At 40.7% G+C, this 18,929-nt stretch overlaps 1 protein-coding gene across 2 annotated transcripts in view; it reads right to left on the bottom strand.

Annotated features, from left to right (window-relative positions):
- Positions 1-18,929, bottom strand: part of rab3gap2 (RAB3 GTPase activating protein subunit 2 (non-catalytic)) — a 108,627-nt gene that overhangs the window by 32,306 nt on the left and 57,392 nt on the right. For both annotated transcript variants that reach the window (XM_041180146.1, XM_041180155.1), the window contains 9 exons: positions 13,719-13,935; positions 13,294-13,437; positions 12,118-12,200; positions 11,296-11,360; positions 11,119-11,209; positions 9,334-9,461; positions 8,834-9,047; positions 5,822-5,919; positions 4,885-4,990 (listed from right to left, as the gene is read on the bottom strand). In XM_041180146.1, coding sequence (XP_041036080.1) covers positions 4,885-4,990; positions 5,822-5,919; positions 8,834-9,047; positions 9,334-9,461; positions 11,119-11,209; positions 11,296-11,360; positions 12,118-12,200; positions 13,294-13,437; positions 13,719-13,935 — 1,146 coding nt within the window. The remainder of the gene's footprint in view (positions 1-4,884; positions 4,991-5,821; positions 5,920-8,833; positions 9,048-9,333; positions 9,462-11,118; positions 11,210-11,295; positions 11,361-12,117; positions 12,201-13,293; positions 13,438-13,718; positions 13,936-18,929) is intronic.

Below are 18,929 nucleotides of genomic sequence, written 5' to 3' on the forward strand. Positions count from 1 at the left end.
TTCCAATAATTTGCCCACCACTGAAGTTGGGCTGACTGGCCTATAATTTTATGGCCTATGGGATGTGGGCATTGCTAGCTAGGCCAACATCTGTTGGCCATCCCTAATTGCCTTGTTAAGAGGGCATTTTTTAAGAGTCAACCACATTGCTGCGGGTCTGGAGTCACATGTAGGCCAGACTAGGTAAGGGCAGCAGATTTCCTTCCCTAAAGGACATTAGTGAACCAGGTGAGTTTTTTACGACAATCAACAATTATTTCAGATTTAGTTCCAGATTTTTATTGATTCAAATTTCACCACCTGCTGTGGTGGGATTCAAACCCAGGTCCCCAGAGCCTCTGGAATACTAGCCCAGTGACAATTACCACTATGGCAGCACCTCCCCTACAAACAATGTTTGCAGACCTCCAATCCTCTGGTACCTTGCTTGTATCTAGTGAGGATTGGAAAACGATCCTCAGCGCATCGGCTATTTCTTTCCTGGCTTCCTTAAACAACAACCTGGGATACAAAACATCCAGCCCTGGTGATTTATCCATCTTCAAGGATGCCAGTCGCTCCAGTACTTCCTCTCTCATTATGCTTATTGTATCTAATATTGTACACTCTTCGTCTTTAACTAGAATGTCTGCATCATCCGTCTCTTTAGTGAAGACAGAGACAAAGTACTCATTGAGAACCCTGCCTACATCTTCACCATCAATGCACAAGTTACCGTGGACATCTCTGATAGGCCCTACCCTTACCTTAGTTATCCTCTTGCTCTTAATGTACTGGGAAAACGTCTTCAGGTTTTCTTTGATTTTACCTGCCAATATTTTTTCATATTCTCTCTTTGCTTTCCTAATTTCCTTTCTTACTTCACCCCTGTACTTTCTATACCCCTCCAGGCTTTCTACAGCATTAAGCTTTGTGTGACTGTCATAAACTCTCTTTTTCTGCTTTCTCTTACCCGGTATGCTTTTGGATAATCAGGGAGCTCTTGATATGGCAGTCGTACCCTTTTTCTTTGTGGAGGCATGTCTACCCCATGCCCATAGAATCTCACTTTTGAATGCCTTCCACTGATTTGACACTGTTTTCCCTTCTATTGGCTGCATCCAGTTCACTCTCGCCAGTTCATCTCTCAGCTTTGTAAAATTTGTCTTCCCCCAATTTAGAACTTTTACTCCTGTTCTACCTTTGTCCTTTTCCGTAATGATGCTAAATCTAACTGTATTATGATCACTGTCTCCAAGATGGTCCCGCACTGCTACTTCATCCACTTGCCCAAATTCATTTCCTAAGGCTAAATCAAGAACTGCTCCCCTCTCATTGGGCTTGTTACATGCTAGCTGAAAAAGTTTTCTTGAATGCAGTTCAAGAATTTTGTGCCCTCTGTGCCCTTCACACTGTTTGTATCCCAACTGATATTAGGATAGTTGAAGACTCCAACTATTACTGCCCTATTGTTTCTGCACTCAGAAATGTGTCTACATATAAGCCCTTGTAACCCCCTTCCACTATCTGGGAGGCTTTAGTACATTCCTAGCAATGTGGCTACCTCTTTTTTTATTTCTGAGCTCAACCCAAATCGCCTCATTTGATGCTTCATTTAGTATATCATCCCTTCTCACAGCTGTAATTGTTTCTTTACCCAATAATGCTATACCCCCACCTTTTTTTTAATCCCCCTCTCTATCCTGCCTTTAAACTCTATACCCAGGGATGTTGAGCTACCATTTTTGCCCCTCTTTAAGCCAATATGGCGACCATATAATGCTGCCTTGTACCTATCTATGCCCTCAGCTCATCGGCTTTATTTGCTACACTCCTTGGATTTACATATACACCTTTTAGCACTGCCAAATTCCCGAGTGGTACACTTTTTAACCTGTGTTTCTTCTTTCAGTGTCACTCACTAATTCTCCATCTCCTGATCCCTGCTCTGAATTTGCCCTCAGGTTCCCAGCCCCCTGCCAATCTAATTTAACCCCACCCAACAGCAGTAGCAAATCTCTGTGAGGATATTCATCCCAGTCCTATTCAGGTGCAGACCATACGGCTTGTACCGGTCCCATCTTCCCCAAAACCGGTCCTAATGCCTCAGAAATCTGATGCCCTCCCTCCCTCCTACACCAGCTTTCGAGCCACATGTTCAATCCGTTCTCCTATTTCTATACTCACTTGCACATGAGTCTGGGAGTAATCCTGAGATTATTGCTGTAGAGGTCCTGCTTTTCAATCTCCTTCCTAGTTCCCTGAAATCTGCTTTCAGGACCTCATCCCTTACCTACCCAAGTCATTGGTACCAACGTGGACCACATCCTCTGGCTGATTGCCCTCCCCCAGAAGAGAGTGTCCTGCAGCTGCTCCATGACAGACCTGACCCTGGCAACAGGGAGGCAACGTACCATCCTGGAGTCATGTCTGCCACAGAAACACCAGCCTGTTCCCCTAACTAACGAAGGCCCTACCACTTCTACTCTTCTCCCTCCCCTCCTGTACAGCAGAGCCACCTGTGGTACCACAAACCTGGCTCTGACTGCACTCTACCGAGGAAGCAACACCCTCATCAGTATCCAAAATGGAAAACCAATTGGCGAGTGGGACCCCAGGGAACTCCTGCACTACCTGACGGTCACCCATTCCTTTTCTACCTCTAGGATCCTAAGTTGCAATGTGACCACCTCTCTGAACATCTATCCACAGGGCTCTCAGTCTCATGGGTGCGCCACAGTGACTCCCAGCCACCGCTCAAGCTCAGAAACTTGGAGCTCAAGGTTCTGCAGCTGGTGACACTTCCTGCACATGTGGTTCTCTTGGGCACCGGTAGCGTCCAAGACTTCTCATATTACAGAACACGCATTCCACGTGGCCGAGCTTTATAGTACAGTTTATGGTCCAAACGGAGCAAGTGTGCTTCCCCCCAGCCAAAGCTTCTGCCACAATTGGTCGATCCCACCCATCTAAGATAACAATCTTTGACGACACCCTGCGAAATGACCTTTGCCATGCCCCACGGACTTTGCCAACTCCTCCTTAACCTCCACGATTCTGTCGCCAGCCCCTGATACTCATGATTTTGCCATGCTACGATCAGCAACAATTGTCAGTGACTGTCCCCAACAGTCAGCCTGTCAAACCAACTGGTTTCTAGAGGAAAACAGAATAAAAACGTAAGGTCTTGTCATTAAATTCAAGAGGATCTCCGTGTTCCCAGGATTTACAGAATCTTCCCTAACCCACCTAAAATGAACTCCCTCCTTGTAATTAACATTGACCATAATGCCCCGAAAGCATTAGTAAAATTTTAAATTTTATAAATAGGAGAATAGAGCACAACAGTAAAGTGCTGGAATCATAGAATGACACAGTAAAGTGGGCATTTGGCTTGCTGTCCTTGTGTTGGCTCTTTGACAGAGCTATCCAATTACTCTCACTCCCCCATCTTTCTTAGTTCCTATAATTATTTTTCCAATTTCCTTTTTATGGTTATTATTGAAGCAGCTTTTCCCAATCTTTAAGGCAATGCACTCCAGATCAGAATGCCTCACTGTGTAATTTTTTTTCCCTCATGTCACCTTTGGTTCTTTTGTCCCTTATTTACAGTTGCCCCTTATTTACTCTATCAAAACACTTTATGATTTTGAACACCTCTATCAAAGCTCCCTTTCTCTTCTCAAAGGTGAGTTCAAGATAAGGAGTAGTACGTGTATATTTAGGCGAATAAAAGGGCCTTATTTGTGTTCAATTCTTGACACCGCACTTTAGGAAAGGCCTTAAGGCCTTGGAAAGGGTATACAAGAGGGTGTACCAGGATGATACCAGGGATGAGGGGCTTCAGTTATGTGGGAAGACTGAAGAAGCTGAAATTGTTCCCCTAAGAGCAGAGGAGATTAAGGGTAATACAGGTCTCCAAAATTATGAAGACTTATGATAGATAGGAAGAAACAGTTTCTTCTTGGAAGTGGACTACTAACCATGGGCCACAGATTTAAAATAATTGACAAACAAAAACATGGGAAATAAAGATCCCCCCTCCCCCACAGAGAATTATGATGACCTGGAACTTCTATGGTTCTATGGGATTCAACATTAAAAGGGCTACAGGCTCACACAGTCTCATTTTTCTTGATTGCAAGATAAATAACGCCAAATCAGAATTAAAAGAGTAAGTGGTTTCAAAATTGACTTTATGGACACCCATGATCTTTCACTTTTTTTCAGTTACAGCGTTCATTGAAAATAAGTAATGGATGAGTTTAATTAATTCAAAAACACAAAATTACAATTATTTCTCTACCTAAAATAAATCTCCCAAATTGTATCTATACAAAAAATTGACGGGTAAAAAGTAAATTTAGGATATTGAGCCAGTAACGATGTATATGGTATATATTCAAATCAGGATGGTGTAAGACTTGAAGGGAGCATGAAAGTACTCTCACAACATTGCTGTTTTTATCCTTTTCTCTAACAGAGATTGCAGGGAAGGCAAGTGTTTTTGAATTAAGCTTGGTGAGTTGCTGCAGTGCATCCTGAAGACAGGGTACATACTGCAGCCACAGTGTGACGATAATGGAGAGGTGGATACTGAGTACAGTGGCAGGAGTGCTGATCAAGTGCTCTGCCCTTGAGAACGGGAACTGAGTGTTGTCATAATTGCATTTAGCCATGGAAGTGGCGAGTATTCCGTAACACTCATCATATGAGCTCTGTTGATGATCCAATGGCTTTGAAAATCCAGGTGAGCCAGTCATTGCCCATTCTGTCCTTCGGTTGTTGAAATGACCGGCTCAGTTAAGAATCCGGCCCCCACCCAACATGTTTCAAACAGTTCCAATAACTTTGGCAAAGTAAACCACAATATGGCTTATTGATAACTAATACTAGGCACTTCACCTTTCATCTTGTTTAAGAGAGATAACGTAATGTGGAGGTAGTTAATTGATTCCTGGTTCTTGAGAATTTCTTTCTCCCTGAAGAGCCACATACTGAGAAGCAAAGACTGGAGAGAGAGAGAGAGAGAGAGAGAGAGAGCAATACAGAGGAAAGACATCATTAAAAACTGCTCTGTAGCTTGCCATTGTGTCATCTCCAATACATACATCAAAAATAAGACAAATGCTATCTTGTTTCAATGTTGCCAATAAAGAATGACACCCAAACGCAGTAAAATTGCGAGTGAGGTGAATGACCATGAATTAATTTCAATTTGATTAAAACTATAATTTATAACTATAAAAAAGAGGCTATTATAACATGATACTAATATGCACATCCCAGTTCAATCAACATAGCCAAGTCTTTTGATGGTTTAATTAAAATTAGATATTTTGTACTTTGACAAATACTTTGCTAAGAGGTTTCCCCATCAGAAATCTCATAGGAAATTAACATCATTCAGTACTGATGCTCAATACTGCTACTGGTTCCTTGACAAATCATCAAAAGGTATTACAAACTAAAAACAAGTTTAGTTATCTTCATTTACAGAATGCAACAAATAATTGTTCATTCTCAACAACAGTGGAGTTGACAGGTTTGAGTAATATTAGTGATAAAAATGGGCGCTCAGTACAGTTGCAGATCTTTAAAGCACAATGTTCCATAACTTTTTAAAAAGTTTAAATTGAGTAGTTATTTCCCAGGCTGCTAGCATTTTTTGCTGTGGGCTGTGCTTTATAGACAGTTCATCAAGTTTCACACAAGTAATATCATATTACGAACTGAAAACAAATTCAGAGAAGGGGGTTAAAATTAAATATAAAACCTTTAGTAAACCTGTACTACTACTTCAATTTTGTCACCTGTATGTAGTCAGGTCAGAGAAACTTACCAAAAACTGTTGAGGCTTGGCCCCCACAGACTCCAGCAAATGGCACATTTCCTCTGCGGAGCTTTCCCCACAAAGACATTTCCAGAAAAAGAAATTACCTGCAACAGAAGGGAAAAATGCAAAACATTTAAATCTCATTCAATTTGGACTGTTGAACTTTGTATTTCTATGTTATTCACTCAAAAGCTAAGCAGCATATATTAACCGTAATGAAGAAATGCCATCAAGTGTACTAAATGAAAATCAAGCAAGAACAAATTTATAGACATAGCTTGGAGACTTGAAGGAAAAAGAACTGCATGCACATAAATCTTGCACAATTGTGTGTTTGAGAATTTGCCAAGTAATTGAATGTTATGGGCTGCTGCATCATTTACTGTGAGAGGTAACTTCAGAGATCATTAGTAATTAACACACAGTCAAATCTAGTTTCCAACTTGATTATGCAAATGTGTTAAATCCTACCTTAATCCTTCTATTTGGCAATGCCACATACTGTTCCATTAAGTACATTTATCAAGTTTCACCTTTTTTTAAATCTCAGAATTCTCCTGCACTTCGTACTGCTAAGCTTTTACTCCACTTGAGATTTGCTTCTATTTCATACTATTTTTATACATTTTTTCACCCTACATGGCTCTCCCATCATAGCATGTATTCTCTATTAAATAGCAAATGGGAACAAAAGTTTGTGGCAATATATTACATCATGACATGTCACAAAACTAATCTGAGTATTATAGCTTCTACTTAAGTTGCTGACAGATATAAATGTACTTTTTAAAAATTCATTTTATGAGATGTGGGCTTCAATGACTAGGCCAGCATTTATTGCTCATTCCTAAATGCCTTTGAGAAGGTGATGGTGAGCTGCCTTCTTGAACTGCTGCCGTCCATGTATTGTAGGTACATCCACAGTGATGTCAGGGAGGGAGTTCCAGGATTTTGACCCAGAGACAGTGAAGGAATGACGATATATTTCCAAGTCAAGATAGTGAATGGCTTGGAGGGGAACTTCCAGGTGGTGGTGTTCCCATGTGTCTGCTGCCCTTGTCCTTCTAGACGACAGCAGTCATGGGTTCGAAAGGTGCTGTCTAAGGAGCCTTGGCGAGTTCCTGCAGTTCATCTTGTAGATGGTACACACTGCTGCCATTGTGCATCGGCGGTGGTGGGATTGAATATGGATGGGGTGCCAATCAAGCAGGTTGCTTTGTCCTGGATGGTGTCAAGCTTTTTGGGTGTAGTTCGAGCTGCACTCATCCAGGTGAGTGGAGAGTATTCCATCACTCTCCTGACTTGTGCCTTGTAGATGGTGGAAGTTTAGAAGGTTGAGGGGTGATTTGATTGAAACATACAAGATCCTGAACGGCCTTGACAAGCTGGACGTTGAAAGGATGTTTTCTCTTGTGGGTGAGTCCAGTACCATGGGGGCACTGTTTTAACATTAGGGGTCACCCTTTTAGGACAGAGATGAAGAGAAAATTTTTGTGAGGGTTGCGCGACTTTGGAATTCTATGCCTCAGCAGGTGGAGCAGGCAGGGTCATTGAATATTTTTAAAGCGAAGGTAGAAAGATTCTTGTTAGGCAAGGGAATCAAAGGTTATCGGGGTTAGATGGGAATGTGGAAATCGAAACACAAGATGATCAGCCATGATCTTACTGAATGGCGGAGCAAGCTTGAGAGGCCGAATGATCTACTCCTGTTCCTATTATGTTCTTATGACAGTCTTTGGGAAGTCAGGAGGCGAGTTACTCACAGCAGGATTCCTGGCCTCTGACCTGCTCTTGTAGTCCAGCTGTTTCTGGTCAAAGGGGTACTGGTTAGATTCTCTCTTGTTGGAGACAGAAATTACCTGGCACTTGTGTGGCGCAAATGTTACTTGCCACTTGTCAGCCCAAGCCTGCATATTCTGCAGTTTTGCTGCATTTGGACATGGACTGCTTCAGCATCCAGGAGTTGCGAATGGTGCTGGACATCATCAGCGAACATTTCCACTTCTGACCTTATGATGGAAGGAAGGTCATTGATGAAGCAGCTGAAGATGGTTGGGCCTCAGGCACTACCCTAAGGAGGTAGTGATGTCCTGGAACTGAGATGGATTGACCTCCAACAACCACAGTCATCTTCCTTTGTGCTAGCTATGACTCCAAACAGCGGAGAGCTCCCCCCTCAACCGATTCCCATCGACTCCAGTTTTGCTAGGGCTCCTTGAGGTCACACTTGGTCAAATGCTGCCTTGATGTCAAGGGCAGTCACTCTCACCTCACCTCTGGAGTTCAGCTCTTTTGTCCATGTTTGAACCAAGGCTGTAATGAGGTCAGGAGCCAAGTGAAGAATGGCATCTGTGATGCTGGGAACTTCTGGACGAAGCCCCCAGATGTTAGTAAGGAGGACTTTGCAGGGTGGACAGGGCTGAGTTTTCCGTTGTTGATTCCGGTGTCTAGCTTGATGCCGGGTGGTCTGTCCGGTTTCAACTGATTCAATCGAGTGGCTTGCTAGGCAAAGTTAAGAGCCAACCACATTGCTGTGGATCTGGAGTCACATGTGGACCAGGATGGCAGGTTTCCTTCCCTAAAGGGCATGAATGAACCAAATGGGGTTTTTCTGACAATTGACAATGGTTTTATGGTCATCATTAGACTTTTAATTCCAGTTTTTTTTAATTGAATTCAAATTCCACCATATGCTGTGGTGGGATTTGAATGCCGGCCCACAGAGCATTACCATGAGTCTCTGATAACTATCACAATGCCACTGCCTGCCTACTATCTAGTTTTACATGATCGTTTAGCTTACCTAACATATGTTTATATAAATATTGCAAAGGACTTGAATGCTGCAGAAAATATTTACAATGATTATTAATGTTCTATGGCAAACAGCTCATCAGAAACACTATGTTTAAATAATAATTACCAAATGGTTGTATTTTTATGCAATAATTTTGTGCGTTCCGCGCACTACGAAAGGCATCTAATGTACAGAAGTCATGAGAACTTATGCATACTTACCCAAAGACACACACTCATCTTCACTCAGTTTCTTCACATTAACAACTTCCTTTTCAAATTCGAGATATTCCAGAAAAGTTTGGATTGGTAGCTTACAGTTTGCGTCCTCCTCAAAATGAACTGTACTTCTGGTATTTCCTTGTCTATAATTATCCAGCAGTGTTTGAATTTTTGCAACTTCCCTTTCCTCTAGTCTTAGCAAAGTAGCCAAGTCCTGCACAATAAAACATCACAAAAAAAAACAGAAGGAACAAACAGAATGTAAATGTTAACTGTCGTCTGTAAAAGCTCGAGTTTTACAGCATGTTCTGATGGCAAAAGTTCTCATTGGTAAAACATTCATTTGACAAAACACTCACTGGGAAGACATGCCAGAGCAGAGTTTAAACCAAATTCAAGCTTCAATTTGTTCTTTTTTTATTAACTTCACAAAAATACTAACAACTCAAAACACTATTCACATTCAATCACACTGAATGTGCCATCATACAACTACTCACATTGCTAGTTTTGGCTTCGCCCTGCACGAGGTCCTCAGAGTTGATCTTGCTTACACATGTGTAAAGGTGAAGTAGTTTCAGCTGGCCGAGACAAAATTGCAACAATCCTTCATCCACACTTTCAGGATCTAATAAAGAGGAGACATGTCAGGAATTTTTTTCTACCTTTAATAATGTTTTCACACTTGAGCCAATCTCCAAGAGGCAGTACTTTGCCTCAGGGAGATCTGTGTGCTCTTTTGTGCACATGTGTGAAAGAGCACACTCCCAGCTCAGGGAATACCCCCCTGCCCACACAGGAAGCGCACAATGCTTCCGGGCGTTCGTCACGTTAGGCAGGCCTTAATTGGCCTGCCCACGTAAAATGGGGACGCTGGTCAGGAACCCACCCACCCGCGTCTGCACAACTACCCCCCCCGACAGGGGTAAAATGCTGCCCCAGGGATAACTCACCTGCTCTTCTTTGAAATAATGACATGGAATATTTTACACCCACATAAGGGGGTAGATGGAGCCTCGGTTTAACATCTCGTCTAAAAGGCACCAATTCTGACAGTGCAGCAACCCCTCAGTCCTGGAGTGTCAGCCTTGATTTTTGTGATCTAGTCCAGGGGTGGGATTTGAGCCTGGAGCAATGTGATTTAAAGGTGAGAATGCTACCAACTGAGCCACAACTCTCAATCGTAACCATATTATCCTCAACAACCCTCACTGTTACTTCAAAGAAGTCAATTAAATTAATCACACATGATTGTCTTTAATAAATACAAGCTGTTTGTCATTGATGAATCCAGGCATTTCTTAAGTAACAATTAATTTTATCCTGAATTACTGTCTCAAAGTTTCCTCACCACTGTCATTATACTGAGTGGCCTGTAGCTACCTAGTTTGCCCCCTCCCTCTTTTGGAACAGGCGTGTAACATTTGCATCCCTCCATTACTCCTCCTTTGACTATCTTCTTACTATTTTTACCCACTAATCAATTTTCATATGCTCCCTTTGCCTCTCTTATTTTCTATTTCAGTTCTCCACTGCACACTCTGTATTCGGCTTGGTTTTCTATTACAATTGTTCTTGGTATTGAGGTTAGCAAAACATTATAATTAGTGTAAATGTTTTGCTTGTACTAAATACTGTTATTTTACTTTTATGTTCAATATATTGCTCTTTATGCAGCCTGCATCACAGTCCTTCTAAAGTGTTATTCTGTGACCTACTAAAGTCAAAAAAATCATGTGGAAGCATGTGACATATCTAGTAAACCAGTAATAAATTACATTCATCTAAATATCGGACTCGTGAAGGCACACTCCGGTTTGTAGAAAACTCGAAGTCCACTTACAGAAGTGACTGGTGAAACTAAAGGAAAAATTTAGTATAAAAACCCCACAACATAAGAGTCAGACAAACTCATCTGACAGGCCTGAAACTCCAACTTGCAACTTACTGACTGGGAGTAAACTATTAAACCCATTTGAACTACTTAAGAGGCTGGGAAAGGGAGAGTGAATGGACAAAACAAGCAGCTGGTGAGTTCAATCAACGTTCACAGCATGGTACAAAGGAAATCAAAAATTTTTAAATAAATGTGACCAATGTTTACAGACATCTTATTGTAAAACTTGTTTAATAATCAAGTAAGTCACAGAAAGATACATGGAAATACCAATACATATTCCTTAATACTACGAGTGAAGAATAGAGGAAAACAATGAGAATGCAAAAAAAAAATGCTACGCATATATTTAATCATCACACATTTACTTATCTGAGTTTACACCTACCTTGATTCATTAAGTTGTCCAACAATGCCTGAATTAAATTTGTTAAGCAAGATATTGGGATATTTTCACTTGCCAGCATTTTTTCTAAGGCCTGTATTTGTAAGAAAAAAATTGCTGAAATTACAAATAAGTAGGAAGAGAATTTAAATAATTATTTTTATAAAATGGTTTAGTTACCTGTTTTTTCATAGCAGGATACTTAATATCAAGAAGATGTGTCTTTATTTCAGTTTCTAAATTTTCTGAAAATAGAGAAACACAAAATAACAGATTATAAAATGAGTGAAATGAAAGACACAAGCATTCATAGCAATAAGTGCTGTTCTTGACTTGAACATTATAGGTGGTGGCACAAAACGGGCAGTATCAATTAGTCACTATTACATGCAGTGCCTGATTTTCAATTGCAGTGAATGGAATTGAATATCAGGTGCTGCGTATCGCAGTTGGCTGATTCAATATTGTCTGTATTGCATCTCCACCTGAGACAAATTTCTACTCCTCCTTTACTTAACATTTATCATATATAAAATTCAGAATTAACATGAAAAATAATTATACAAATACTAAGTATGTTGTGAACACTAACACCTACATTTGCACTGTCCAACTCCTCAATGCTGTGAATTGAGCAAGTTTTTCTGTGCATTTCATTTGATGCAATAGTGCCTCTAACTTCTGTTTTCATGAACTTTATGAACACATCAAATTTAAATCTATGCTCCTGATAATTTACATTTATAAAGTTGTTAGCATGAACACATATTAAAAATTATGCCCATGTCCTCGAATTCCACTTGCACATTTAGTTTTATTCAGATTAATCTCAATCACTTGCACACTCTTAGAGCAATAGTCAACAATTTTGTAACAGAACATCGTGTCAACATTATTTTCATTTAAAAGGTACTAAAATCTAAACTTCCTGCTAATACTAAAAAGTATGATTAGTGACATAGCTATGCCTGACAACTGCAGACAATTAAATATAATAGCTACCAGGATTAGTGGCTTTGGCCTTCAACAAAGCAGTTAGCCGCTTCAGTAGATGCATATCCTTTGCTCTTTCACTCTTCTTATCACTGAAAAGCAATACAATGCACCAAAGCATTTGTTTTTTAAAAACTCAGTGCAAGGATTTCTCATTCACTAAAATCAAAGACCAGAAAATTTACAAATTACAAATATTTACATACGTAGATTCCATATTTTAAGCATGCAATGGGTATAAATTTTGAAATACTAAACATAAAACTGCTCTTGAATAATTCCAAACATGTGAACAAAATATTCATTCCACATGTCAATAATTTCAAGACTGCAGTGAGATTTTAGCACAAAGGTGAACCTTTTGCATTTTAAGGCATAAGTAATAATTTAAACACTAAGGGAACAATTTTGTTTAGTACTGTCCTACCAATTATAAGATTCTAATTATAAAGAAATGGTCATAAGATGGTGAAACAAGTTTCCAGCTGGCCTTGACCCTACAAATATTCACAATTACCTTACTGCTGAGAAAAGGAACTTAAAAAAAAATTAAGTTGGTCACCTAACAGTGCCTAACCAGCTAATTTATAACCCAATCACATCATTCCATTAACACTTATTAACGGTCCAGTGGCTGGTTTTGGGGGGGTTGTTGTGGGGGGGAGGGGGTGGAAAGATGGGTAAAAGAGTTGCAAGATAGCAGAGTTGAGAGGGTGCATGTGTCCAGAAGGACAGACAGGCTGGGACTCTTTTTTCCAGGAAAAAGACTAAGAAGTGACTTGACATAGAACTTTAAATCTATGAAGGAGTTCAATACATTCGGAGTAGAGAAGATGTTTCCAATTGTGGGAGGAGTTCAGAACTACCAGCCATAAATACAAGATAGTCACTAATACATAAGGAATTCAGGAGAAGCTTCTTTATAGAATGTAAAACTTGCTACCTGAAGTGGATTAGGTGAATAAAATTGGTGTATTTCAGGAGAGGGTGAGATAAAGTAAGGTGGGAGAAGGATCTTGTGGAACACCAGTAATTGATCCGTTGTGCTGAATGGTCTATTCCTGTGTTGTAAGATTCTATACAATTCTATGATGGTATTAGCTATTAAGCCAGGTACTGCACCTATAAGTGATACTGGAATTATTACTCCTTATCTTTGTTGGGAGCAAAATTTTAAAAAAGTACCTAAGAGCAAGATGGAAAGGAACATTGATGGTTTTCACGTTACCATCTACTGGATCAATCAGACAAATTTGATAGGTTTGTGGTTGCCAACCCTGGCTGGTCACATTGTTCAATCCCATGATCTTGTATCCTGGATACAGTAACCTAAGAAGGGCACATTTTAAGAGTTATAAAATATCCAGAATAATATCTGGTTTCACAATATACTAAATAAAAATTAGTCAAAACATTTAGATATAAATATATTTTCTTACTGTAAATTCAATGATATTAGGAATATCAGGACATTTCACTAGATGAATGATCGTTTTTAATTTATAATTTGAGACAATTCTTCTCCATTCCCCACGTTCCTTGCGTACAGCAAAGCACTTAGCAAACTCATATAATAAACATACTGATTTCAGATGTTTCACTTTACAGACCTGCAGTGTTTTCCTACATTAAACGCCCCGACTCTTGGACCTTGCTGGGTGCTCCACACTTCCAGGATTCCTCTCCTTGGGGCATAGATCACCAGGAATTGAGCCACTCGCCTTAGGCCTGAGTGACTGCTGAAAGGAGAGAAATTGCTTTTCTCTGCCTCTCTTTCATGAAGGTCTTCTAACACCTGGATCCAGCCTACCTGTGCATCACGGTACCCTAGCAAACAAAACAGAATATTTTAAAAACTTAAAACAGACTAACCAGGAGGCGCATCCATCCTTGCAGTAAATTGAATTGGACTGTGTTTCAGGTGAAACGTTGGTTTAAAGCTTTCACATATTTTAATTTCCTGCCAATTATCAAGTCTGGCTTCCAACTACATGTTAGCAGCAAAGGTACAATACTGAGGCCACTCAATGTATCTCTCCCTCTCTCTTTCTATTATAATTCCTTGCACTAGGGGTGATGCCAGAGGATTAGAGAATTGCAAACGTTACATCCTTATTGGTTGTAAAGATAAGCTCAACAACTACAGTCCAGTCAGTTTAATCTCGGCTCGAGAAAGCTTTTAGAAATGATAATTCAGGACAAAAGTAATAGCCAGTTGGGCAAATGCGGGTTATTAAGGAAAGTCAGCATGGATTTCTTAACGCAAATCATGTTTACCTAACTTGCTCGAGTTTTTTGATGCGTTAACAGAGAAGGTTGGTGAGGGTAATGCTGTTGATGTGGTGTACAGGACTTACAAAAGACATTTGAGAAGATGCTACAAACATACTTGTGAGTAAAGTTAGAGCTCATGGAATAAAAAGGGGCAGTAGAAACATGAATATGAAATCAGCTGGGTGACAAGAAACAAACATTAATGGTGAACGGTTGTTTTTCAGACTGGGGGTAGGTTTACAGCAAGTTCCCCAGGGTTTGGTGTTAGGACCCTTGCTCTTCCTGATATATATTAATGACCTAGGCCTAGGGCACAATTCCAAATTTTGCAGATGATACAAAACTTGGAAGTATTGTGAACTGCGAGGAGAATAATGTAGAACATTAAAAGGATATAGACAGGTTGGTGGCATGGTCGGACAAGTGGCAGATAAAATTTAATGCAGGGAAGTGTGAATCAATTCATATGGGTAAGAAGAACACAGAGAGACAATATAAAATAGGGGTACAATTTAAAGTGGGTACAGAACCAGAGGGGCCTGGATGTACACATGCATAAATCATTGAAGGTGGCAGGACAGATTGACAGCGTGATTAATAAAGCATATTGCATCCTGGGCTTTATCAATAGGGGCTGTAGGGAAGTCCATGTTTAATAATTTTAATAGTTTTAGTTTAGTTATGTGCATTTATCAAGGAATCAAAGTGTGTTATCAATTAACTCAATATGTAAGGCACTAGTATCATTTTATGTGAGCTTTTTGTCTTTAGGTGTGTGCCTTATTGCCTCAGGTCAAAGTAGGGTTAACAGTTTATGGTTTTAATACTGGACAAATATTGAAGGAAATTCACTGTTACATGTTGTGGCTTGATTAGAAGACATGTGAAATCTCTCATGGTTTAATTGTGAAAGCATATGCTGCAGAAATGCTTTAGAGATTAGACGCTGGGAGGAGGTTTGACACATGCTGTTTTCCTCTCAAAAGTCTATTGTGTGAAGTACAATAGTTTTAGGTCTCAAATTACAGTTCTACATCTTAAATTATCTTGGCTTTTTAAACTTAAAGTGCCTTAAAGAAGAACAGTCACTTTCCTTCAAAGTATACAACAGATTTTGTGTATTAGTGGTTTTTATCAACTGTTTTGGTAATCAGTGTTGTAACTATGCAGCTTTTGTGACTTTTACTTTTTATAAATATGTATTAATAGAATACGGTATCTTGTAATGTGCATCTTGCTACCTCAACTTTAGCACACCACGAGCATCTTTATGCACTGGTTTTATGGGCAGAATTTTCCCCCCGTCCAGGGGGAGGGGGCAGTTTAAGAGCGGGCACGTGGCGGCGTGCCTCTGATTGGCACCCCCAATTGAGGACGCGCCGCCATTTTACGTAGGAGGGCCAATTAAGCCCCACTCAGTGTGACATCCGCAAGGAAGCGCTATGCGCTCCCTATGTGAGCAGGGGGGGTGGTGGGTGGGAGATTCCCTGAACTGAAAGTGAGCTCTTTCACGCATGCGCATGAAAGAGCACACTCATCTCCCTGAGGCTAAGTGCTGCCTCAGGGAGATTGGCTCCACAATAAAAAAATCTGAAAAAAAGAAAAGTAAAAATTTCCCTGACATGTCCCCTCATGTGACACTGTCACATGAATTGGGACACGTCCATCACTTTTAAATACACTTTAATTAAATTTTTTAAAACCTACATGAAACTTTATCCCGTCCGTGGATGAGGTTTTATGCTCATTCTAATGCCCGCCAGGGCTGCTGGCCTGCCCGCCAACCTTAAGGCTGGATGGGCAGGCCCATTAATTAGTTTAATGACTTTGTCAATGGCCTCAATTGGCCACTGACAGGTCGGCAGGCACACAGCTGATTCTGCTGAGCCCCCGCCTACCTGAAAATTGAAATGGGGCAGGGTGACATTGGGAGTTCCGTACGACATCATCCCTCGTTGATGAACAGGCTCCGCAGCCCCCCGCACCCCCCGCTCACCAACTGGGAAATCCTGGCCTATATGTACTGTAGCAATATAGCAATTGCTGTATTAGCTTCAGATTGTGTATCTCTTGGACTTTTGGGGTTTTCTTTTTTAAGTAACTTGCTTCAGGCGTCAGCAGTCACTAGTAAGTTACATATAAGCGTTTGAACTTTCCAGAACACTTAAGATGTATCAGTTAGGTCTTTTGGATGATGAACCCAAAAAATCAATCATTAGGAAGTAACACCACAAATCCTCTTATCACAAATAAGCAGAAACACAAATTACCTTGTTATCTTAGGGGAAAGCTATAAACTTAATAAATTAACAGGGAAAAGCTATAAAGAAAAGGATGGTCCCACAAGAGACTGACATCTTAGGGAACAAGTCAAGAGTTCATGGGAATGATACCAGTGACCATCACCCTTAAGAGACCAATTCAGACATTCACCATTTAAACCATCAGGATTGACGTGCTGTTTGGGTCGGCAGAACTAAAGGATACTACTGATCATACATAGAGATAGTAGCTAGCAGGTTAATAAGCAACAATTTTCAGTAGCTAGGCATGCAACATGAACTAAGAGGAGAAAACAGAAGATAGACTTGGGTCAGCAGAACAAGAGACAGCACCACAGTCAACCAGAAGTCGAGGGCTGGTGCTCCAGAACAAATGGACTGATCCATTGCCTTTGCTAAGTATTGTAATTTTGTACTTTTTGTAATTAATTTAATAAAACCTGTGAAACTTGTGACACCATACCTGTACCCAGAGTGGTCTGTAGCTAGTCAGGACTGCAGGTTCATTTTAGATAATTTTCCCAACTCATTATAGCAGTTGTAATCTATTTAAGTCTTACAATTGGGATTAGAGCGAACCCCAAGTCGTACAGGGCATAGCGTGCAAAAGCAAGGAAGTTATGTTAAACCTGTATAAAACACTGGTTGAGCCTCAAATGGGCTATTGCACCCTATTCTGGGCATCACAATTTCAGATGGATGTGAAGACATTAGACAGGGTGCAGAAAAAATTCCAGAGAATGATTCCAGGGATGAAAAATTCTGTTACGTAAAAAGATCGAAGCAGTTGGGCTGTTCTCCTTGGAGACAAGAAGGTTGAGAGGAGATTTGACAGAGATATTCAAAATCATGAGGGGTCCAGACAAAGTAGATAGGGAGAAACTGTTCCCAATTGCGGAAGGATCAAGAATGAGAAGGCACAGATTTAAGGTAATTGGCAAAGACGCAATGGCGACATGAGGAAAAACTTTATCACACAGCAAGTGGTTAGGATCTGGAATGCACTGCCTGAGAGTGTGGTGGAGGCAGGTTCAATAAAGGCATTCAAAAGGGAATTGGGTCATTCTCTGAAAAGGAAAAATTTGCAGGGCTGCAGGGAAAAGACAAGGGACTGGCACTGGATGAATTGCTCCTTCAGAGGGCCAGCACTGACAACAGGCCGAATGGCCACCTTCTATGCTGTAACCAGAATTTTGGCCTTGGTGAGTGAGCGGGCCCCACCACTCGGCAGCAGGCGGGCAGCCGACCCCTGCCGCCGAAACGGGGCCCGCCGCCATTTTGAGTCGGTGGGCCAATTAAGGCCCGCTCAGCGGGCTGCCCGAAGGGAGGCGCTATATGCTTCCTGTTCCGGTGGAGTGGGGGGGAGGGAGGGAATCCCTAACAGTCAAAGTGCGTTCTTTCGCGCATAAGCGTGAAAGAGTGCACTGCTCCCTGAGGCAAAGTGCTGTCTCGGAGTTTACTGACAGGTAAGAAAAGTAAAAAAATAGAGAAATATTAAAATTATTAACATGTCCCCCTCATGTGACAATGTCACACGAGATGGGACATGTTAATAAGAAACACAAAGTTTATTAAATTTTTAAAAAATGGACATGAAACTTCATCCAGCCAGTGGATGAAGTTTCATGAATAATCTGGAGCCTGCTGGGCCTCCTGGTCTACCCGCCAGCCTTAAGCTTGGACGGCAGAGTCTTTAACAAGGTTAATTAGCCTGTCAAAGGCCTTAATTGGCCATTGATAGGTCGGTGGGCGAACAGCTGATTCCGCTGTCTGCCTGCCTTCCTGAAGATTTAAATGGCCCGGGATGACGTTGGGGATTCCTCCCGACATCATCCAGCGTCATTTTCCCTTAGGCGAGCGGGTCCCGCCTCCAAATCGCTGAGGGGAAAATCCTGGCCTATGATTCTAATAATCAAATTTAACCATTACTCATGGCACTACTGAGTTACCATTTGGGGTCCAGTCCACATTCAGCTTCAGTTGGGCATGTTCTATTTCTATCATGTTTATAAACTTAATGTCATCAAAACGTTATATATTGGAAAATAACATTTAGTGTATTGATAAATTCTGCAGTTCATCTGATATCAAGAATCCAAAATATCTAATAGGATGAGTGGTCCCCACCAGTTACATAATTTTCATTCAACACGAAAGGAGAAAGTTAAAAGCAAATTGTTTGCAGTGAAGAGGACATTAGCACATTAAATACTAATAAACAAACATCTCTGAAGTAGAAAACTGAAAATGACATCAGAATGTCAT

Source organism: Carcharodon carcharias, chromosome 2 (assembly GCF_017639515.1).
Source record: "Carcharodon carcharias isolate sCarCar2 chromosome 2, sCarCar2.pri, whole genome shotgun sequence".
NCBI lineage: Eukaryota > Metazoa > Chordata > Chondrichthyes > Lamniformes > Lamnidae > Carcharodon > Carcharodon carcharias.